Genomic DNA, 25,000 nt, shown 5'->3' with positions numbered 1-25,000 from the left:
TTTTTATAGGAAAATATATTGTGGCAAAATTTAAAAGTGTACATTAATAGTTCTTTCTAATCTTTGGCAGAAAGCCAGCAATTCTGAGGAGAGAAGGAGGAGGAAGTCGATTGCATCGACCCCAATACTTAACTGCAACTCATTTTATCGACACCGAAAGGATAAAAGGCAAAGTCTACTCGGTGGCATTTGAACTCAAAATGTAAAGAACCGGAAGAAATACTACAGAGCATTTTGTCCGCCGTACTAACGATTCTGGCAGCTCGTCGCCTTTAACGCTTTAGCATTTAGACGGTCATATCTGGCGAGCTGGCAGAAACGTTAGCACGCAGTGCGAAACTCTTAGCCGTATTTCGTGTGCTGCTACGTTCTGAGTTCAAATTCCGCCGAGGTCGACTTTGCCTTTCATCCTTTCGGGGTCGATTAAATAAGTACCAGTTATGCACTGGGGTCGATATAATCGACTTAATCCGTTTGTCTGTCCTTGTTTGTCTTCTCTGTGTTTAGCCCCTTGTAGGTAGCAAAGAAATAGATCCTATCTGACCAAAATATTCCATGTTTTATATTCAAATTGGCCAGATCCAGCCTCTTACACCTACCCTACACTGTTATAGCTTTGTGAAGCTATACGCAAACTCGTGGGGACGGGAATACATTTATCAAAGGTTTATTACTTTACGTACATCAGGGCTTAAGTCGTCAGTTATTTCTATTTAGTTCATTCAAATTCGTTTCACACTCACTGTTGACAGTCTTTTGTTTTTCTTCTCCTACCGGAAGTCCCTTTTGTTTTACTGTTGACCAACTTCCTAGCTAGCCCGCAGCGAAGTTTCTGTCTACAGTTCGTCTGTCACGAATCCTGCCCAACACTGTCATTCTAAAAATGAACAATTGCATCATCAAACCCTCAAAGCTACGAGATAGGGATCTTTTCGGTTTGAACGGCAGTTTTTTTCTAGCGGTGTCATATGAATTTGTCACCCATAATTATGACCCTAGTATCGATCTATTGCATTTCAATCCATTTTAGGGTTAGGGTTAATTAGGGTTAGTTAGGGTTAGGGTTAGGGTTAGGGGTGGGGGGAAGAATATCTTTTTTTCTTCCCAAATGTAAATAAACCCAATCTGTTTCTTAAACGAGGGACATATTCATACGGTACAGAATGTTGTTTACCTCAATGGACGTCAGTGATTGGTTGAAATTGCAGAAATTGAAGAAAAAAACAACAAATATCTTACAAACTATAGAATTTTCTCAATAATGCCAAGAGAAAAAGATGTTTTATAAACACATTCTACCAGTATACGAAGTTTAAAATTTTCTAGTTACCTAGAAATTATGTTAAAACTGCCGTTCAAACAGAAAAGATCCCGAGATAGTAAATGATTAAAAACGATGTGAATAAGTAAGCTTTTCATTTGAAAGAGTGGAGGCACATGGCCTAGTGGTTACAGCAGCGGACTCGCGGTCGAGGGATCGCGGGTTCAAATCTCAGACCGGGTGTGTTTACGAGCGAAACACCTAAGCTCCATGCGGCTCTGGCAGAAGGTGATGTCGAACTTCTGCTGACTCTTTCGCCACAACTTTCTCTCACTCTTTCTCCTGCATTTTGCAGCTCACCTGCGACGGACCGGCGTCCCGTCCAGGTGGGGAACCTATACGCCAAAGAAACCGGGAAACCGGCCCTGATGAGCCAGGCATGGCTCGAGAAGGAACAAACATTTGAAAGAGTAATCTGAATGCTAGAGGGTTAAATCATTCGTTCTGGTATAGGTAGAAGGCCTGAAATTTGAGGGGAGAAGCAAGTCGATAATATTGACTTCAATACTTGACTGCTACTTATTTTATCGCCCCCGAAAGAATGAAAGGTAAATTCGACGTCAGCAGCGTTTGAACTCAGAATGTATAAAGACGGAAGAAATACCGAACGAGTTTTGTCTGGTGCAGTAATGACTCTGCCAGCTCACCGCTTTAAAGTGAAAATAAGCAGTAAAATGGAGAACTCGAAATATTGCAGATTCAGATAAATTTATTCAATATGTCAGCTTTAACAAACCAAAATCGTAAAATGATAGCTTTGCAGGAGTCGTTGGTTTTTGGTGTCGTTGTCGTTCAGTAATGATCGAGCAGACATATAGAAAAAGATATTCCAAGCGTGACCAACTTGCTCGATTTTATTTGCAGACGTAATGCTCCTGGGACCGCGTTATCTAATGTGCATTTCCGTTATTTTAAAGGCGTTTGGGTGTGATTTCAATGAAGTTTAGTTGCTATTTCGAGCAAGTCAAGCTGATATACATTACGTATTTCTTTCATTGGTTTAAAATTAGGATAGTTTTTTTTCTCTATATATTCTATGTTGCTCAGAGACCTACATTACTGTTTTGCACACGCATACATGCATACATGTGTCTATGCACTCATTCATGTGTGCATGTATTTGTGTATGTATACACACACACACATACACACACACACACACACACACACACACACACACATGTAGGCGCGTGGCTTAGTGGCTAGGTCATTCGGCTCATGATCGTATGGTCCTGAGTTCAATTCCCGACGACGCGTTGTGTCCTTGAGCAAGACACTTTATTTTCCCTTGCTCTTGTCCATTCAGCTAGCAAAAATGAGTAGTACCTGTATTTCAAACGGCCAGCCTTGTCACACTCTGTGTCACGCTAACCCCCCCTCCCCGAAATACATTAAGGGTACATGTGCAATGTTCTAATATAAATATATAATATATAGGCGCAGGAGTGGCTGTGTGGTAAGTAGCTTGCTTGCCAATCACATGGTTCCGGGTTCAGTCCCACCGCGTGGCACTTTGGGCAGGTGTCTTCAACTATAGCCTCGGGCCAACCAAAGCCTTGTGAGTGGATTTGGCAGACGGAAACTGAAAGAAGCCCGTCGTATACATATGTATAAGTGAACATTTTTCTGGTTGAAATACACCGAAAAATGGCGACACAGCAGTCAAAAACTCGTAAAAAATAGGGATTTTCATAGAAAAAAAAAGCACCTTTTTGATGTAAATAATTTTTGGTGTTAACATGGTCCGATTTGAATTTTGTCTTCTACGGAAGGAAGAGCAAGCCTTCTTCTATCATACTCTCAATTTTGGTCAACTTGCGCCGCAGGGTCTCGGAGGAGATAGTGTTAGTTGAAGGCTACCAAACCTGCCATACACAGACAACTTCAGCTTTATATATAGAGAGATTATATTATGTTATATTTTCACAACATTTTATGGGTGGAATATGTTTAATATTTAGATATCTCTAAGTGATATAAATAGATTGTTTTCCTACACCCACATAACAAAGTAAACAGCAGGTTATTTTTAATCCAAGAGCTCAACATCTGTTGTAGTTTAGTTAGTCATTAATGGACGAGAGGAAGAGAAAAGGAGGGGGAAAGAGAGGGAGGGAGAGAACGAGAGGGATGGAAAGAAAGAAGGTGTGAGGGAGGGAACGAGAGAGCGGGAAGTGCAAGACAAACAGGAAGATGCATGTAGACATTACAAATCGAATATATTATCCGCGTAGAGAAGGAAGTTGGGTTGACAGAATCGGTTGAGCATCCAAAGACACTCTATGCCGTTATTAGTAGTGTCAATATGTTTTGAGTGGAGGCGCAATGGCCCAGTGGTTAGGGCAGCGGACTCGCGGTCATAGGATCGCGGTTTCGATTCCCAGACCGGGCGTTGTGAGTGTTTATTGAGCGAAAACACCTAAAAGCTCCACGAGGCTCCGGCAGGGGATGGTGGTGATCCCTGCTGTACTCTTTCACCACAACTTTCTCTCACTCTTACTTCCTGTTTCTGTTGTACCTGTATTTCAAAGGGCCGGCCTTGTCACTCTCTGTGTCACGCTGAATATCCCCGAGAACTACGTTAAGGGTACACGTGTCTGTGGAGTGCTCAGCCACATGCACGTTAATTTCACGAGCAGGCTGTTCCGTTGATTCGGATCAACCGGAACCCTCGTCGTCGTAACCGACGGAGTGCTTAAAAAAAAAATATGTTTTGAGTTCAATTCTCGGATCTTTTCGGTTTGATCGGCAGTTTTTCTTGCGGTGTAATATGAAATTGTCACCCATAATTATGACCCTAGAATCGATCTATTGCATTTCAATCTGTTTTAGGGTTACGGTTAGGGGTGGGGGGAAGGGTATCTTTTTTTTTTCAGAAATGTAAAAAAACCCAATCTGTTTCTTAAACGAGGGACATATTCATACGGCACAGAATGTTGTTTACCTCAATAGACGTCATTGATGGGTTGAAATTGCAGAAATTGAAGACAAAAACAACAAATATCTTACAAACTATAGAATTTTCTCAATAAAGCCAAGAGAAAAAGATGTTTTATAAACACATTTTACCAGTATACGAAGTTTAAGAGTGTTTAGTTACGTGGAAATTATTTTTAAAAACTGCCGGTCAAACCGAAAAGATCCCAATTCTCATCGAAATCGGCATTGCCTTTCGAGCTCACGTGATTGATAATAAATAAGTAACTCTTAAGGTGTGCTTTTTTTATGAACCTCGATTTAATCGACATGCCAACTGAAGATCGATATAATCGACTGGTTCTCACTCACCACTTTAAATATGCCTCAGAGGCAAACAAAGGAAATGACAGTAATGATATTAAGTAATACAAATTTTTAGAAAATAGAACTAATGTGGTTAGGAATATATCTTGTCTTTAAAATCAAGTGCTGAACGCAACGAACATGTTTCTCCCTTGTTACATGGCATCAGCCAAGCATGTACATCTTCGTTAGCTTTAGGGCCATATTAAGACCCACAGTGGCCTTAAACACTTAAGATTTTGGTGCCCCTATATATATATGTAATTTTAAAAATTCTTTTCTTCTCTAGGCATAAGGCCCGAAATTTGGGGGAGGGGGAGGGGCAGTGGATTAAATCGAGCCCATTACGCAACTGGTATTTAATTTATCGACCCTGAAAGGATGAAAGGCAAAGTCGACCTCGGCAGAATTTGAACTCAGAACGTAAAGAAATGCATTTCCCCCGGCGTGCTAACGTTTCTTATTTCTTTATTGCCCACAAGGGGTTAAACATAGAGGGGACATAGAAGGACAGACGAAGGGATTAAGTCTATTACATGGACCTCAGTGCGTAACTGGTACTTAATTTATCGACCCCGAAAGGATGAGAGGTAAAGTCGACCTCGGCGGAATTTGAACTCAGAACCTAAAGACAGACGAAATACGAGAATTTGTTAGAGTTCATGTTGCGTATTTCACCAATTTAAGGTAAGGACAGGTGCAACAACATTTTCTTGACGTGTGGTCATTGCTTTCTGTTGTTGAAGAAGGTAAGATGAATATGGACCCAATGCAGGGTGTCTTCGAGGCCCCTATTCATGGAAGCAGAGCAAATTCGGCAGTTGGTGGTCGGTGGTGGGGAACAGAAGGTGGTCTTATTTGCGTTTGTGTGGACGCTGCTAGAGATGGCAGTAAGTAAATCGTTGATATATAGGAGGAAGATTGTGGGAAGACAAAACTGAATCTTGGATACATCAGAACTGACAACAGAATGTGTATCAGAGGGAAAGAGAGAGAGAGAGAGAGGGGGGAGACAGACAGAAGGAGATAGGGAGAGATAAGGAGAGAGCTTCGTCGGTACATACTGTGATTATGCAGTCTAACAGGAAGAGACGAGAGATGGATGGAACTCATAGGCGACCATATCAGACAAGGTAGAGTTGTTTGCTATGTTAAGATCAACAGCCTTGTTTTTCTACGGCTACTCGAAGACGAGAGACCATTAGTGAATAATAACGTATGAAAATATTTTTTCCATTAGATCGGGCTTTACGAAAGCCGTATTGGTGGTTATTATTAAGGCCGCGAGAGAGGGGGGAGATGCAAAGTGTTGATGTAAGCTGGTTGTTAGCAGCTGTCTTCATCACCTTTGACAAATTGGAAGAGAGTACGATAGAACGATGGCTGGTAGGTTAAGAGGGATTGCCCTTCTTTGGAAAAGGATATACTGCAGCGTTTCTAATGATTGGGATACATCCCAGGAGGAAGTGAGGAAGTAAGGGAGGGAGAGATAGACAGAGAGAGAAAAAGAGAGAGAAATTGATGAGTTTGGTAAATATAGGCACTAGCTGTAGAGCATTTGAGTGTATTTGGAGAGATATTGTTTTGGCAGACATCCTTGTCAGTTCTAAGCAGCCAGAAGTACTTTCACACATATTTTTGAGGCAATGTGGAACTGGTGCAAATGGAGGCTTTTTCTACGAAAAGTAGTGGACACGGACGCTTCATAAGTGAGAGGGGGAGAAAAGAGTGGTTCAGGAAAAGTAGTAGGGAACCTTTTGGTGCGGGATCAACAGGGCCGGATTAAGGCTCATAGAGGCCCTAAGCACTTAAAAGGTTTTAGTGCTCTCAAGTATATGTAAATGGTTCAAATGTAAACAAAAATTATTCAAAATGTAAACAATAATAAGTGGAGGCATATGGCCTAGTGGTTACAGCAGTGGACTCGCGGTCGAGGGATCGTGGGTTTGAATCTCAGACCGGGCGATGTGTGTGTTTATGAGCGAAACACCGAGGCTCCGACAGAAGGTAATGGTGAACTTCTGCTCTGACTCTTTCGCCACAACGTTCTCTCACTCTTTCCTCCTGCATCTTGCAGCTCACCTGCGACGGATCGGCGTCCCGTCCTGTTGGGGAACCTATACGTCAAGGAAACCGGGAAACCGGCCCTTATGAGCCAGGCATGGCTCGAGAAGAAACAAAAAAAAATAATAATAAAACATAAAATTAATTTTTATTTTTCAAAATGAAACAAAATTAACAGTAAGATGGAAAATAATGTTTATTTTTGTACTCTTCAATTTTATTTATATTTGAAAAATTTTCTTCGTTTTTTTTTGTAATTGCAAAGTGTTCTATGATATCGTTAAAATTAATTTTACGTAAAACTTCTGCATCTATACTTAATAGAGATAAGCCATGACGAATATTATTTTAGCAAGTTTAAAGTGATTTCTTTTGTGCCGTAAACCATTTTCATTTCTGTGGTGCCCCCGTCCCTTGATGCCTTAGGCACATACTTATTTTGCTTAATGGTTAATCCAGCACTGGGGATCAAAATGATGCTACTATTATAGGCTTTACAGCACATGGAGGCATCCATCTCAGCTCAGATGATGGTTCTGCAAGAGTTGCAACGTTGGTTAAGGGCCGTCCATTTTGTGGGAATGATTAGAATGTCGCAGGAAAGAATCACAAGATGGATTTTCTTGAAGCCAAGCCAACCGTCAGGTGTCCGAAGGGTAGATCAAGAACGCGATGGTTGGATAATATCCATAGATTCAGCTGGTCGTGCTTGGGATACCCAGCCGGAAAGTGTAATCACGGTTGCTTCTGACTGGACATCACGGAGGAGGGGGGTCTGAGAACTCTACCCCCACGGCCAGTGAGCGAAGGAAATGGCTGGCTAGTTGGCTGGCTGGCTGGCTGACTGAGTGGCTGACTGACTGACTGACTGGCTGGCTGGCTGGCTGGCTGGCTGGCTGACTGGATGGCTGGCTGACTGACTGGATGGCTGGCTGGATGGCTGGCTGGATGGTTGGATGGGTAGAGGGAGGGAGGGAGGGATAGATGGATAGATGAATGGACGGATGGCTGACTGACTGGCTGGCTGGCTGGCTGGCTGGCTGGCTGGATGGATGGATGGATGGATGAATGGACGGATAGGCGGATGAACGGACCGATGGATGGATGGACGGACGGACGGATAGGCGGATGAACGGACCGATGGATGGATGGATGGATGGACGGATAGGCGGATGAACGGACCGATGGATGGATGGATGGATGGATGGATGGATGGATGGACGGACGGACGGATAGGCGGATGAACGGACCGATGGATGGATGGATGGATGGATGGATGGATGGATGGATGGATGGACGGACGGACGGATAGGCGGATGAATGGACCGATGGATGGATGGATGGATGGTTGGATGGATGGATGGATGGACGGACGGACGGATAGGCGGATGAACGGACCGATGGATGGATGGATGGATGGTTGGATGGATGGATGGATGGATGGATAGGCGGATGAACGGACCGATGGATGGATGGATGGATGGATGGATGGATGGATGGATGGATAGGCGGATGAACGGACCGATGGATGGATGGATGGATGGATGGATGGATGGATGAACGGACGGACGGATAGGCGGATGAACGGACCGATGGATGGATGGATGGATGGATGGATGGACGGACGGACGGATAGGCGATGAACGGACCGATGGATGGATGGATGGATGGATGGATGGATGGATGGATGGATGACGGACGGACGGATAGCGGATGAACGGACCGATGGATGGATGGACGGACGGATAGGCGGATGAACGGACCGATGGATGGATGGATGGATGGATGGACGGACGGACGGACGGATAGGCGGATGAACGGACCGATGGATGGATGGATGGATGGACGGATAGGCGGATGAACGGACCGATGGATGGATGGATGGATGGATGGATGGATGGATGGATGGACGGACGGACGGATAGGCGGATGAACGGACCGATGGATGGATGGATGGACGGACGGACGGATAGGCGGATGAATGGACCGATGGATGGATGGATGGATGGATGGTTGGATGGATGGATGGATGGACGGACGGACGGATAGCGGATGAACGGACCGATGGATGGATGGATGATGGATGGATGGATGGATGGATGGATGGATAGGCGGATGAACGGACCGATGGATGGATGGATGGATGGATGGATGGATGGATGGATGGATGGATGAACGGACGGACGGATAGGCGGATGAACGGACCGATGGATGGATGGATGGATGGATGGATGGACGGACGGACGGATAGGCGGATGAACGGACCGATGGATGGATGGATGGATGGATGGATGGATGGATGGATGGATGGACGGACGGACGGATAGACAGATGGATGGATGGATGGATGGAATGACCTTCTTTTTGACTGTTTAAAATTGTTTTGTTGTATCTGGGGAGAGTCATTTTCTTTTTGTGCCTTATAATGTGACACACTCCCCGGTGAAATTTCCCCTTATTTCTTATTTTTATTTTCCTAAAATGTTCTTTGCGTCTCGCAATCTTTTCAAAAGTCTTGACTGAAAAGGTTTTAGGAAAATAAAAACAATAAATAAGTGGAAATTTTACCGGTGAGTGTGTCACATTATAAGGCACAAAAAGAAAATGACTCTCCCCAGACACAACAGAATATGCTTCAACACACGAACTCATATAAAGAATCTTGCAAACCAGATCCAAAAACGAAATAAAATTCTTTTCTTTCAGACCAAAGATCAATCTTAAAATGACTGATTCCTTTTGTCACACACAAACTAATTCAAACTCATAAACTCATTGACAGTCTGTTGCCCAAAGTCACAACAGACGATAATCTATAGCTTAGACAGGAAAGTTTTGGGATCTTTTCGGTTTGAACGGCAGTTTTTTCTAGCGGTGTCATATGAAATTGTCACCCATAATTATGACCCTAGAATCGATCTATTGCATTTCAATCTCTTTTAGGGTTAGGGTTAGTTAGGGTTAGGGTTAGGGTGGGGGAAGGGTATCTTTTTTCTTCACAAATGTAAATAAACCCAATCTGTTTCTTAAACGAGGGACATATTCATACGGCACAGAATGTTTTTTTTTAACTCAATAGACGTAACTGATTGGTTGAAATTGCAGAAATTGAAGAAAAAAACAACAAATATCTTACAAACTATAGAATTTTCTCAATAAAACCAAGAGAAAAAGATGTATAATAAACACATTCTACCAGTATACGAAGTTTAAAATTTTTTAGCTACCTAGAAATTATGTTAAAAACTGCCGTTCAAACCGAAAAGATCCGTATTTTGCCAAGAGTGTCGACTTTCTAGAGTCTATTATTTAGGTGGATTTTGAAAAAAATATAAAACCCATCCCGAGAAATTATGAAGATATACATAATTATTTTTATTATTATTATTATCATGAGGATAAGATAGAGTGTAAAGTGTGTTTAAATAGACAGAGCAGACATATGAGAGATTAGTACCCAAAAAAAAAAAAAAAACAGAGTTAGATGGCGGTTGAACTTATATGGTAGCATCGCCTGATGTGCAACATTCTCTCACCGTCTCTCTCGTAGAGTTAGTAAGTTTAGTGGCCAGGTGAGGGAGAAGTTACCGTTACTACCAGCAGCTGACTGTTGTTTCGACACCAAAGTTTTCGGTAAATTAGAGCGAAAGATGGGGGGGGAGGTGTTTGTTTGATCAAGCTTCCTCTCTATTTTATTTCTCACCCCTCTTTCTCTGTTTATCTTTGTTTCTCTCTCTCTCCCTCTCTCACTGTCTCTCCCCCTCTCTCTCACTGTCTCTCTCTCCCTCCCTTCTCTCTCTCTCCCTATCTAACTGTCTCTCCCTCCCTCCCCCTCTCTCTCTCCCTCTCTCACTGTCTCTCCCTCCCTCCCTTCTCTCTCTCTCCCTATCTAACTATCTCTCCCTCCCTCCCCTCTCTCCCTCCCTCTCTCACTGTCTCTCCTTCCCCCATCTCTCCCTCTCTCACTGTCTCTTTCACTCTCTCTCTCCCTCCCCTCTCCCTCTCTCTCTCCCTCTCTCACTGCCTCTTTCACTCTCTCTCACTCTCTCACCCTCTCCCTTCTCTCCAAGTACACTCGCTTACGCGCATACGCGCATACACACGTACACATACACACTTAAACTCACAAACACACAAACATACAAACACACACACACACACATACGTGTGCACATACATACGCACGTACATTTATACATACGCACACACACACACATATACACGCATGCACACGCACACACACGCACACATACGGACGCACACACACACCCTCACTTATATGCAGTTGTTCTATATTTATACACCTATCCGCTAAATTCTTCAGCACAGCACCTCATTACCGATATAAATTGTCTTAACAATTAGTGTTATTCTTACCACCAAAGCAAGCAAGTTCTTCTGCTGTTACCGGTGCAAAGAAGATTCCTAAACAGCAAGCAATGGCAAGCGAATGGACAGTGGGGAAACTAAAGGAATTCAATGTGGATTTCGATGAAGCAGATAAAGACAAAAACGGGACATTACGCTTCAAAGAAATTGTAGACCTTTTGTCAAAAAACGGTTACCGTGGTGACTACGGCCAAACAAAGGTAAGCAGTATTTCTTATTTTAAGGTTAGCACGCCGGGCGAAATGCGTAGCCGTATTTCGTCTGTCTTTACGTTCTGAGTTCAAATTCCGCCGAGATCAACTTTGCCGAGATCAACTTCGTCTTGTTTGTCCTATAATAATAATAATAATAATAATAATAATAATAATAATAATGATATAATAATAATAATAATAATAATAATAATAATAATAATAATAATAATCGTGTACAGTGCTCAGGTGCACTACAACTCATCTAAAGTGTATATATAATCAGGTGTAGTTTCGGTGGATTTCGGAAAGCATGAGGGCCTTAAAAGATGCAGTGTCCTCTCTGTATTTAGCCCCTTGTGGGTAGTAAAGAAATAGGTATTTCGTCTGTATTTACGTTCTGTGTTCAAATTCCGCCGAGGCCAACTTTGCCTTTCATCCTTTCGGGATCGATTAAATAAGTACCAGTTACGCACTGGAGTCGATATAATCGACTTAATCCGTATGTCTGTCCTTGTTTGTCCTCTCTGTATTTAGCCCCTTGTGGGTAGTAAAGAAATAGGTATTTCGTCTGTCTTTACGTTCTGTGTTCAAATTCCGCCGAGATCAACTTTGCCTTTCATCCTTTCGGGGTCGATTAAATAAGTACCAGTTACGCACTGGGGGTTGATATAATCGACTTAATCCGTCTGTCTGTCCTTGTTTGCCCCCCCTCCCACTGTGTGTAGTCCCTTGTGGGTAGTAAAGAAATAGGTATTTCTTATTTTCTTATCCAATACTGAGATCGATTCATTCAATTAGTACCCGCCCCCACCCCGCCCCACAGCATTTATCGGAAATCATTATCCTTTGTCAATTATTCAGTTCCTCTCGGGGTCGATAAAGTGAGGACCATTTGTACACTGGGGTTGACATAATCGATTTATCCCCTCCCCCAAAATTGCTCACCTTGCACCAATGTTGTTGTTGTTATTATTATTATTATTATTATTATTATTATTATTATTATTATTATTATTATAAAGACATAGGAGTGGCTGTGTGGTAAGTAGCTTGCTTACCAACCACATGGCTCCGGGTTCAGTCCCACTGCGTGGCACCTTGGGCAAGTGTCTTCTACTATAGCCGACCAGAGCCTTGTGAGTGGATTTGGTAGACGGAAACTGAAGGAAGCCCGTCGTATATATGTTATATATATATATATATATATATATATAATATATATATATATATATATATATATGTGTGTGTGTGTGTGTGTGTGTGTGTGTGTGTGTGTGTGTGTATGTTTGTGTGTCTGTGTTTGGCCTCCCAACATCGCTTGACAACCGATGCTGGTGTGTTTACGTCCCCGTAACTTAGCGGTTCGGCAAAAGAAACCGATAGAATAAGTACTAGGCTTACAAAGAATAAGTCCTGGGGTCGATTTACTCGACTAAAAGGTGGTGCTCCAGCATGGCCACAGTCAAATTACTGTAACAAGTAAAAGAGTAAAAGAGTTATCATCATCATCATCATCATCATTATTATTATCATTATTATTATTATTATTACTTTTTTTTCTTCCATTTCTTGCCGAGTGTCTTCCCGACTCCTAGGGCAAAGAAACTCATAGTATACATTGGTAGACCATTAAACCAAACTCAATAGTTCGTTCATTTTTTTAATTTTTTTTTAAGTTAAATTAAAATACATGAGCAGCAACAGTTCTCACATCGACAATGCTCTTCTCAATACGTGTGATGTACCAGTTAAGACAATCTTTTGCACTTCTTGCAGGGATGGTAAGCCAGGGATCATTCTCATATAATTTTCGGTTCCCTTCTTGATCATTCCTAGTGCTCCTACGATCACTGGTATTGTAACCGCCTTGAGATGCCACATTTTCTCAATTTCAATGAGTAGGTCTTTATATTTTCTGAGCTTGTCAAACTCTTTCGCTGATATATTATGATCACAGGGGATGCTCATGTCGATCAATAAGCAAACTTTATTGTTTTGGTCTTTCACAACAATATCTGGTTTATTGGCCTTGATGGCTCGGTCTGTATGTACTGGAAAGTCCCACAGAATGGTTACATTTTCTCCTTCAGTTACAGCCTCAGGGTGGTGATTATACCACTTGTCGGCAGTTTTGATATTGTAATGCCGACTTATTAGCCAGTGGAGATATTGGCCAACTCTGTCATGTCTTAATTTATACTCCACTGGTGCTAAGACTTTACATCCAGAGATTAGGTGGTCCACTGTTTCAATCATGTCGTTGCAGAATCGGCATTTTGGGTCTGCTCCATTTTTCATCACATTGGCCTGGTAGTTCCGGGTTAATAGGCTTTGATCTTGAGCAGCCAGGATGAAACCTTCGCTCTCTGCTTTTAGCCCTGAGCTCCGTAGCCACTGATGGGTTTGCTTCTGGTCAACATCAGCTTGTTTGCTGCGGGTCACATATTTGCCGTGCAGAGGTTTCTCCTCCCACCTATCAGCCAATTGCTCGTGCGCTTTTTTCGTTGCCATCATTTTCACCTTCTTTGCAACAATAGTTGCCGTACTTTCCTTGGGTTGTTCAGTTTGGGTATCTTGCACGAGATCAATAGCAAATTTTTTGCTTTCCTTTATGATAGAATGAAGCTTCTTTCGTCTCTCGTGATTTTCCACGAGCTTTAGCATCCAGTCATTCGATATTTCGAGATATTTGGCCAGTCCAATTGTGGTTGTTTTGTAAGCTAGTTCAAATTGGATCAGGCCTCGACCTCCTTGGGCTCTGGGAAGGTAAAGGCGATCTACGTCTGCCTTTGGGTGGTGCATCCTATTACAACTCAGCAGCTTGCGTATTTTCGATTCATTATTATTATTATTATTATTATTATTATTATTATTATTATTATTATTATTTTATTATTATTATTATTATTGTTGTTATTGTTATTATTATTATTATCATCATCATCATCATCATCATCATCATCATCATTATTATTATTATTATTGTTGTTATTATTATTATTATCATCATCATCATCATCATCATCATCATAATTATTATTATTATTATTATTATTGAGTGAGAGAGCAGTGCATGTCATCAAAGTGACACTGGGGAAAAATATAGAAAGCCCAGTATACCCACCATGACAACCCGTCTGATAATGGTACACCGGGCACATGCATCACGAGCATATGTGCGCGACATGGTGATCTCATATGAAGACTAGAAAAGCACTCTGAGAGCGCAGACCTCCACCAAGCAGCTCATTTCCACCCATATACATGCATGCTGACAATCGCCCAATTTCCCAAACCAGCGCCGGCAAAAGCATAACCTCCTTGGCGGGGTTAAAACAAAAATAACACAGCCACGTTCCTCCTTTATGTGTGTCTGGCACGATGTTGAAGAAAGCAGAGCCAATTGAGGTGAAATAGTTCTGTCATAGTGTTGTGATACGACACGAACATTTCTGTAGTGGATGGATGGCTCGGGGGCCAAGCCTCGGACAAATTTTAAAGATGGGCAATGTTGATGGAATTCGTACTGAATATTGTTAATGGTTTTGTACTGAGTATTGTTCTAGAAAGTGTGTCAAACCATAAGAAAATATCAAGATCTTTATATTAGCTCAGTTTTTGCTAGGTCTTGACATACATTTATGTCGATTGGGACAGTCATATGATTTTTCTCTGAAATCTTTCAGTATAATGACTGGCCTATTTGCATCTATCTTTCTGTCTATTTGAACAGTAAAGTTCCAAAGGAGTGAGATGTGATCATTTTCAAGTACTGGAGGTGGTTTGTATTCCCATCACGTTCTTTTTTTTTTTTTTATCAAGGGCAGATCCAGGTCCTTGCAGATTACACAGTGAATATACTTTGCCGTTCTGTCATACCTGTTGAGATACTCTGTGGGCGCAAAACGGCTGCACATGAAGGCAATATGATCAATGGTTTCTGTTTGTTTACGTATACATGTTGGGCTACTGCTGTCAACTATACTCTCGTCCAGTGTTTCTCAAGAACAGGCACAGAATACTACAAAATAGAGTGTAATTTATAATGGGATAAAACTTTCTATACAGTTATAAGAAATACATGATATGTAATAAATTAACATATATTATATTCCACCTTTGGCATTCGAGTACTGCTTTCTCCACCTTGTTCTTGAACTATGTACTAACGTGTGTGTGTGTGTGTGTGTGTGTGTGTGTGTGTGTGTGTGTGTGTATGAGTGTGTTTGTGTGTGCGTGTGCGTGTGTTTATGGTGCTGGTTTGTTTGCATCCCCTTGACATAGCATGAAAGACACTGATAGACAAAGTACTAGGCTTAAAAAAGTACTGGAGTAAATTTCTTCGACTAAACCCTTCAAGGCGTAACGCTAGCATGACTACAGTGCAATGATAGAAACAATAAAAGATAAAAGATAGGCACACACACACACACACACACACACACACACACACACACACACACACACACACACACACACATAATATATATATATATATATATATTTAATTAACATAGTCTAGTCAAATTAATAAGTTCATTCATATTGTCTACGCAGCGTTTCGGCTGATTGTTGCTGCTCAATGTTTGTAGCATGCTACAACTCAATCGGAATAAACTCTCCATCCGTTAGGATATGAAAAATATCAGTCAATTATGCCCTGAGGAGGCTTTTTGCTTTTACAACTTCATAATGCACTTTAAAAAAATGCAGATATTGAATAACAGCAATCAGCCGAAACGCAGCGTAGTCAATGTGAAGGAACTTATTCAGTCGCTCTGCCAAATTTTGAGACCAATATAATCTAGTATATAATATCATTTCTACTCTAGGCACAAGGCCCGAAATTTTGGGGAGGGGGGCACATGATTATCTCGAACCCTGTACGCAACTGGTATTTAATTTATCGACCCCCGGAAGGATGAAAGGCAAAGTCGACCTCAGCGGAATTTGAACTCAGAACGTAGCGGCAGACGAAATACCTATTTCTTTACTACCCACAAGGGGCTAAACACAGAGAGGACAAACAAGGACAGACATAGGTATTAAGTCGATTATATCGACCCCAATGCGATAAATTAACTGGTACTTAATTTATCGACCCCGAAAGGATGAAAGGCAAAGTCGACCTCGGAGGAATTTGAACTCAGAACATAGCGGCAGACGAAATACTGCTAAGCATTTCGCCCAGCATGCTAACGTTTCTGCCAACTCACCGCCTTTCTAGTATATATATTATGTAATATCATGAACACTCGCACGCACATACATACGCACATGTACACACATACGTGCACCTATACACATGCACGCACACACACACACACACACATATACATACATACACATATATGCACACGCGCATTTTTGCGCGACCCCCCCCCCCCCCCATAGTGGCTGTAGTGGTGGCGAAGCAGATAATTCGGTTGATGGTGCAACTGAAATGCTTGCTTCTGAGTTGACGTGTAAGTGGCTGAGCATTCCGCTGTCACGTGCACCCATAACGTGATTCTCAAGCAGTTTCGCTGTGACACAGCGTGTAATAAATTCATATCGTTACATCTTTCCAATAACAGGTACAATCCACTTGACGTGCTTATATACGTTTTCCGCCTACCCACTATCGCTAACAAGGAGACGCAATGGCCCAGTGGTTAGGGCAGCGGACTCGCGGTCGTAGGATCGCGGTTTCGATTCCCAGGCCGGGCGTTGTGAGTGTTTATTGAGCGAAAACACCTAAAGCTCCGCGAGGCTCCGGCAGGGATGGTGGTGATCCCTGCTGTACTCTTTCACCACAACTTTCTCTCACTCTTTCTTCCTGTTTCTGTTGTACCTGTATTTCAGAGGGCCGGCCTTGTCACTCTCTGTGTCACGCTGAATATCCCCGAGAACTACGTTAAGGGTACACGTGTCTGTGGAGTGCTCAGCCACTTACACATTAATTTCACGAGCAGGCTGTTCCGTTGATCGGATCAACCGGAACCCTCGTCGTCGTAACCGACGGAGTGCTTCCATACTTCGCTAACAAGGTATGGGTTGTGGAAAATGCCGTAAACCCAAGACACCGCGCAGTAGGATCGAAACTTGAACCTCGAGGTTATAAAAAGAACTTCTTTACCACGTAACCATACTGCGTGCGCACACACACACACGTACACACGTACACATATGTGTATGTACATGCATACATACTTAGCTACATATACATATAGCTGTATATACATATGCATATATACACACATATCTAAACATATATAGACGCAAGTTGTCTGTTTGGATGTCAGTTTGTGTTCAGTTGCTGTCTACACTTGTTAACGAATTTTCGTGAAACTTTGAAGACATGTTAAAGTAACATCCAGTTTGTTACTAGGCTCATTGAAGTTTAATAAAAATCTATAATTGGATGGCTAGGGATCCTAGAAGGAGTCCGCATCCATATATTTTTCTTTAACAGCCAAGGGAAATAATCCATTCGTTTTCCTAGCCAAGGGAAATAACCGACTCATTTTCCTTTGATCAACCTAAACACTACCAAGCTCAAAGTTAATGGTCAAGGGATGGAAATTGACAACAGGTTGATCGTGCCCTGCAACCCATTGCTGTCTAAAACATTGCAGGTTCATGTTAATATTGAGTCATGCAACTCTATAAAAAGTATTAAATATGTATGTAAATGCATCAATAAGGGCTCAGATATGGCGGTTTTGGGACTTGAACAGGAGGGCAGGCAGACAGATGAAATTCAGCAATATAAGTTGGGCAGGTATATTTCCTCTAACGAGACAATGTGGCGCATTCTGGGCTTCGAAATCCATGAGCGATGTCAGGCAGGCATCTTGAAAATGGCCAGCGTGTATATTTCACAGAAGAAAATGCTCGAAACGTAGTTCTGAATCCACGAGAAACCCCTTTGACAGCTTTCTTCAAATTATGCCAATGTGATCTGTTTGCCCGAACACTGTTGTATGTTGAGGCTCCCGTGTACTACACCTGGGTACACGATAGATGGAACAGACGCAAGCAAGGAGCACGCGTTGAGGGCTGGGAAAAACCTGCTGTTTTCAGAAGTGGGGCCATCGGGTGGGTGTACTCAACAGAAGCGCTTCTTTCTGCGTCTCCTGCTGCACACTGTCAGAACTTCGAAGACACAATGGGAAAGTCTGAACGACCTATAGAGAAACCTGTACCAAACATGGACTACTGAAGGACGATGCTCACTAGGACCAGACACTGAAGCAGGCAACAGTCAGCAGAGCACCAAGTCAACTGCGCCAGCTGTTTTCTATCATGTTGATGATCGGTTTCCCAAGCGATCACCCTTCTAAAGTACGAAAAAGCTTCGATGTTCCTCAACCTCCGGTGATCGGACGAGAACCAGTGCAAACAACGTGATAAAGTCATGAGTGCATTACAGGTTTTACAGACATTTTAATAGCTGTAATGACACTTAGAGCAGTTTTATTTCATTGAAGAATCATTGACGTAACGCAGAATAGAAAATAAAACAGTGGTATATGATAAAAATTACCGAACTCGATTTCTCGTTTCGATGAGATATAAGTATTTCAATCCAGCTAAATTGTTAATGACCTGGAAACGTATATGTATGTTTATATATATATATATAATATATATATATATATAACATAAGGGACTAAAGCCATCTGAATATGGCTAGGGACAGGGCAGGGTGGTGGGGGTGTTACTGTTGCATTTAGCCCCAGGCGAACATCAACGTCGCCAGATAGGCTTGACACCATCACGGTGTCCTTTATCCTGCAAAGGGAGATAATTCCCCGATGAAGCGGAAACCACACACGGACCTAGGTTTCAAGGTGTATTGCCTATCATCAACGTGTGGTAGGCCCCCGCTTCCTCGACGAACAACAGTAACACCCCCACCACCCTGCCCTGTCCCTAGCCATATTCAGATGGCTTTAGTCCCTTATGTTATGGAGCAGTTACTGTCTATATCTCATTTAGAGAATTATTATTGCTGTCGAACAGATTTTCGAAATCAGCAAATGTATTTTGCTTGAAAATCTATATATAAATATCCTGCAGAGTGGGTTGTTCGTCGAGGAAGCGGGGGCCTACCACACGTTGATGATAGGCAATACACCTTGAAACCTAGGTCCGTGTGTAGTTTCCGCTTCATCGGGGATTATCTCCCTTGCAGGATAAAGGACACCGTGATGGTGTCAAGCCTATCTGGCGACGTTGATGTTCGCCTGGGCTAAATGCAACAGTAACACCACCCTGCCCTGTCCCTAGCATATTCAGATGGCTTTAGTCCCTTATGTTATGAAGCAGTTACTGTCTATATCTCATTTAGAGAATTATTATTGCTATATATATATATATATATATATATATATATATATATATATATATATATATATATATATATATACATACATACATATATATTTACGTCGCAGCTTTGGATTCCCATTGTTTTTTTTTTGTTTTTTAAATCGATTCCCAGCATTCATGAATAATATACACAGATGAAAAATGTCTTCAGTAAACGCTCAGCTTCCAAGAATTAGCAACTAAATGTTCCTTAAATCACCCACTAGAATCTTAAATAAGGAAAAGGCACGTATAAGGAAGAATGAACGCCTTCAAGAAGACATTTTGGTTTCAAATTTTTGCACAAGACCAGCAAGTGCGGGGGAGGGGCTAAGTAGATTACATCGACCTCAGTATGCAACTGGTACTTATTTTATCGATCCCAAAAGGATGAAAGGCAAAGTCGACCTCGGTGGTATTTGAACTCAGAGCGTAAAGACGAACGAAATACTGCTAAGCACTTCGCCCGGTGTGCTAACGATTCTGCCATCTCGACGCCTTCCGGATTGGGAACATTTTACTTCTCCCATGTGCTCAAGTAGTTAGGATTCCTGGCTTTCACCCAGGCGGCCAGGGTTCGATTCCCGGCTTGGGAATATATTACTTTTATAGACGTAGGCGCGGCTATGCGGTTATGAGGTTTACTTTGCAACAATGTGATTTTAGGTTCAGTTTCGCTGCTAGCTCCTACCATAACTCCAGGCTAACAAACGTTTGTGAGTAAATTTACTAGGCGGAAACTGTACGGAAGCCTGTCGTATATATGTGTGTGTACGTGTGTGTGTGTGTCTGTAAGTGTGTGTATTTTTGTCATTTCCCCTTCCATTACTTGACAACCGGCGTTGATTTGTTTACATCACTATAACTCAACGGCTTGGTGAAAGAGAACGATAAAAATAAGTACCAGCCTTAAAATTAAGTAGTGGGAGCGATTTGTTCGACCGAACTCTTCAAGGCGGTGCTCCAGCTTTGCCGCAGTCAAATGACCAAAACAAGTAAAAGTTAAAAAGAAAGATAAACATTGGGATTCATATTTGTACGAAGAAGAGTAAATGACTTCAGTGAGACGCTGTGACCCTTTTCTATTCTAGGCAAGAGACTCGAAATTTTGGGGGAGGGGCCCAGTCATTTAGATCGACCCTAGTACGCAACTGGTACTTAATTTAGTTCTATATTTAAGAGATGAGGAATTATGTAGATTATTTACATTATTTACATTATTTACATTCGACGGATAGACAGAACACCCCTGGAAAATACGAAAACTAAAAGAAGCAGCACATATGCTAGGACACAACAACCTTCAAAGCAGACCGAGTACAGATATGAGCAGCATATGGGAACCGGTATTAAGGAAGGATAGGAGAATATTAGATTTATAAGCCCTAAAATTCACTCCATAATTGCCCACGGGCATATGGCGTAGTGGTTAAAATCGCAGGCTACTAACCCCACGATTCCGAGTTTGAATCAACAACAACAATAAAATCGAAAAATACCTTAGGAATGAGAACCTAGGTTCGAAATTTCCCCAAGACACCTGAAGACGGCTGGAAGGTATATCAGCCGAAACGTTGTGTTAACAACAAACAAGACGAGCACAAATATCCGTCGAAAGTAAATAATGTAAATAGTGGTATTCAATTTATCGACACCGAAAGGATGAAAGGTAAAGTCGACCTCGGTGGAATTTGAACTCAGAATGTAAAGACAGACGAAATATCGCTGAGCATTTCGCCCGGCGTGCTAACGTTTCTGCCAGCTCGCCGCCTTGAGACGCTGTGACTGACACAACGAGTTACGTAGAGAAATCGGATCGCTGCTGTGAATAAAAACGAATCAACAAGCGACTGCATATGACTGAAGATATCTGAGAGATTTTTTTGCAAGACGAGAAGCAGTAAAAGTACTGTGCCTCCTTGTACTTTTGTAAGTGTTGGTGTATTTGTTAGCACCAAACTAGTTTGTAAGGTTTTACTAAATCTTATTAAATGATACTTTTACAAGAGCACTTACTTACACTACCTACCGATGTTTAATTATAGGATAGTATCAACCCTCACCAAAAAGGAAATAACAGCTGCTATTATAGTTAGTAATCTAAATATAAATATTTGTTATAGTAAAATAATACTCTATTAATGTTTGCTGACGAATGTGCATGACTTAGTGGTGAGAGCGTCAGGCTCACAAACATGAGGTAGTGAGTTCGATCCTTGGACCGGGTTGTGTGTTGTATTCTTGAGCAAGACACTTTATTTCACGTTGCTCCAATTCACTCAGCTGTAGGAATGAGTTGCGACGTCACTGTGCCAAACTGTATCGGCCTTTGTCTTTCTCTTGGATAACATCGGTGGCGTGGTGAGGGGAGGCTGGTATGCATGGGCAACTGCTGGTCTTCCATAAACAACCTTGCTCAGACTTGTGCCTCAGATGGTAACTTTCTAGGTGCAATCCCACGGTCATTCATGACCAAAGGAGGTGTTTACTCATTATCCTTTACAATGTTTGTTGATTGAATAAACTAACTTAAACGCGATATATATATAATAAATCTCTGAACGAGGTATAGACAGTAACTGCACGACAATGTGAAGTATATTTGCCATCTAAATATGGCAAACCACTAAGGGTGGATGTTACTGTAGCTTGTAGCCCCAGGAGAACATCTTCTCCAGCTGGCTATTGACACACTTTCTGTGCCCTATCGGTATTTGCAAAGGGAATCATGCGCTGATGACGGATCAATATCCAGAAACCCGGGTCCGTGCGTATCACGTAGGTTGACGACGGGAAGGATGACTTCCCTTTGCAAATACCGATAGGGCACAGAAAGTGTGTCAATAGCCAGCTGGAGAAGATGTTCTCCTGGAGCTACAAGCTAGAGTAACATCCACCCTTAATGGTTAGCCACATTTAAGTGGCAAATATACTTCACAAATATTTTATAATTATATGCATAATCATAATAAGGGCTTGGCTTGCGCCTCGCCACGCACTTAAAAATAGACGTCAAAAGACACTATTACCACCATAAATTCTCCGAGAAAAAACACACCACATAATAGGTTAGCAAAAGAAAGAAAATGAATTAAAGTTTCGATTAACCGCGTACAAGATCCTGTTTCCAACTTAAAGTAAAAAAAATATTACCTATTGCCTTCATCAGCTATATATAATTATAAAATATTTGTAAAAAGTTACCTATGAGGTTTCTATTCCCCGCGCTGACCACCTGATAAAAATCATTAATGATTTTTACCCTTTGTTATTATTATAATTGATATTTGAAATATGTGTGTGTGTGTGTTAGCGCGTGTGTATGTATGCATGTATATATGTAAGTATGTATGTATGTATGTATATATATATATATATATATACACATATACATATATATATATATATATCCCTGTAACTTAGCGGTTCGGCAAAAGAGACCGATAAAATAAGTACTAGGTTTACAAAGAATAAGTCCTGGAATCGATTTGCTCGACTAGAGGCGGTGCCCCAGCATGGCTGCAGTCAAATGACTGAAACAAGTAAAAGAATATATATATATATATATATATATATAGATATATATATATATATATATATATATATATTATATATATATATATATATATATATATTGCAAATAAGAAAATGGAGGAGCACAATAGTTGGTTCATCAGCTTTAGGACATTAAAAATGTTAAGTAGTAACTTATTTATTTATTATCATGGGCTGAAACAGCTGTAAGTTGTTTTAATAATTTATATTCATTTTTTAATAATTACTTGTATTCTTTTTTATATGCATAGAATAATATGCTATATGTATGTATGTTATTATGATTATCGTTTTAATAAATAAATAAGTTAACATATTTAATGTCCTAAAGCTGATGAACGAACTATTGTACTCCTCCATTTTCTTATTTGCAATATAAATTAATGGTAAAATATCTCTTTACCTTCACCCATTTAATACATTAGGTAAGTTAATTGCATTGCAATAAAAAAACACTTGTGTATTAATAACTGGGTATTATACCAGCAGTATATTGGATAGATATTATCCCTTTCCCCAGACAACCCCTAACTTTCTTGGAGTTATATATATATATATATATATAAAACTATGTGTGTGTGTGTATGTTGTTAATGTCCTGTTGTTTACATTTATATTTATGTACCATTTCCCCGTTTTTTCGAATACATTCGCTGCTTTCTTTCAAGGAATCTAGTGCTCTTAGCTTAGCTTTTCCTTGGGGCTGGCCAGATTGGAGCAGTCTCGAGTATAACCAGCCGAAACTGCAAAGATAATCTGGAACTCGACTGACGAAAGAAAACGCCGAATGACACGTCCTTGTATTTTCAAGTCCCTTTTTGTATCCACTTAGTATCCGTGTACCAAATTCACTCAAAATGCACATTGACAAAATCAGTGGAAAGGTACGATTCTCACCTTCCACATTATCAAAGCTATACAGGAATTTTTTTAGCAGAAGTAACAGACCTACTAGTCAGTGATCTCTGGCAAAAGACCCAGTTCAAATAAAATTCCATCAGCAGCCTTCAAAGAAGCACACCTGCAACGCTATGCTTCCTTTAGTGCTTAACAACTGAAGACTAAAACCTTCACATACTTTTATGATCTTCCATTGTAGGAAAATATGTTCGTACACACGTATATACGCATACACACCACACACGCATTTAGACACGTATAGTATGATTACATATATATATAATATATATATATATATATATATATATATATATATATATAGATATATATAATATATATATAATATATATATATATATATATATAAATATATATATATATATATATATAACGCAAGATATTTAGAACAAAATACAATAAAAAAAATACGTGCGAATGGGTTGCATATATATATATACATGCAACCCATCTGCACGTATTTTTTTTATCGTTGTATCTTGTTCTAAATATCTTGCCTTATTTCTATGTTTTAAACACCAGAGATTTCCTATATTATCCTCAACAATACAATATATTAGTGAATCAATTATAGTATGAGCTATACCTTATTCCAAGTAATAGTTTATGTTTTATATTATATATATATATATAATACTATATATATATATATATATATATATGTGTGTGTGTGTATATATGGATCCCGAGTAAGCACATGAATGTGAAACAAAGTGGGAAAAAATAGTACTCGAATACCAGAGGTAGAGTAATATGCTTAATTATTAAATCTGCAAAGACTGCAAAAAATAACACAAAAGACTGCTACTCAGAGGTTCGCGTCCCCGTCATCGGGCAGTTGTGATAATATATGTATGTATGATATGTATGTATGTATGTATGTATGTATGTATGTATGTATGTATGTATGTATGTACGTTTGG

General features: G+C 40.8%; 1 protein-coding gene across 1 annotated transcript in view; it reads left to right on the top strand.

Moving 5' to 3' along the window:
• The first annotated feature begins 10,941 nt into the window (after positions 1-10,941).
• Positions 10,942-25,000, top strand: part of LOC115217744 (16 kDa calcium-binding protein) — a 22,867-nt gene continuing 8,808 nt past the window's right edge. The window contains exon 1 of the mRNA XM_029787473.2: positions 10,942-11,256. Coding sequence (XP_029643333.1) covers positions 11,107-11,256 — 150 coding nt within the window. The 5' untranslated portion in view covers positions 10,942-11,106. The remainder of the gene's footprint in view (positions 11,257-25,000) is intronic.

The sequence above is a fragment of the Octopus sinensis genome, linkage group LG1, assembly GCF_006345805.1.
Source record: "Octopus sinensis linkage group LG1, ASM634580v1, whole genome shotgun sequence".
Lineage (NCBI taxonomy): Eukaryota > Metazoa > Mollusca > Cephalopoda > Octopoda > Octopodidae > Octopus > Octopus sinensis.
The sequence above is the reverse complement of the archived record's forward strand: the minus strand, read 5'-3'. Positions and strand labels throughout refer to the sequence as shown.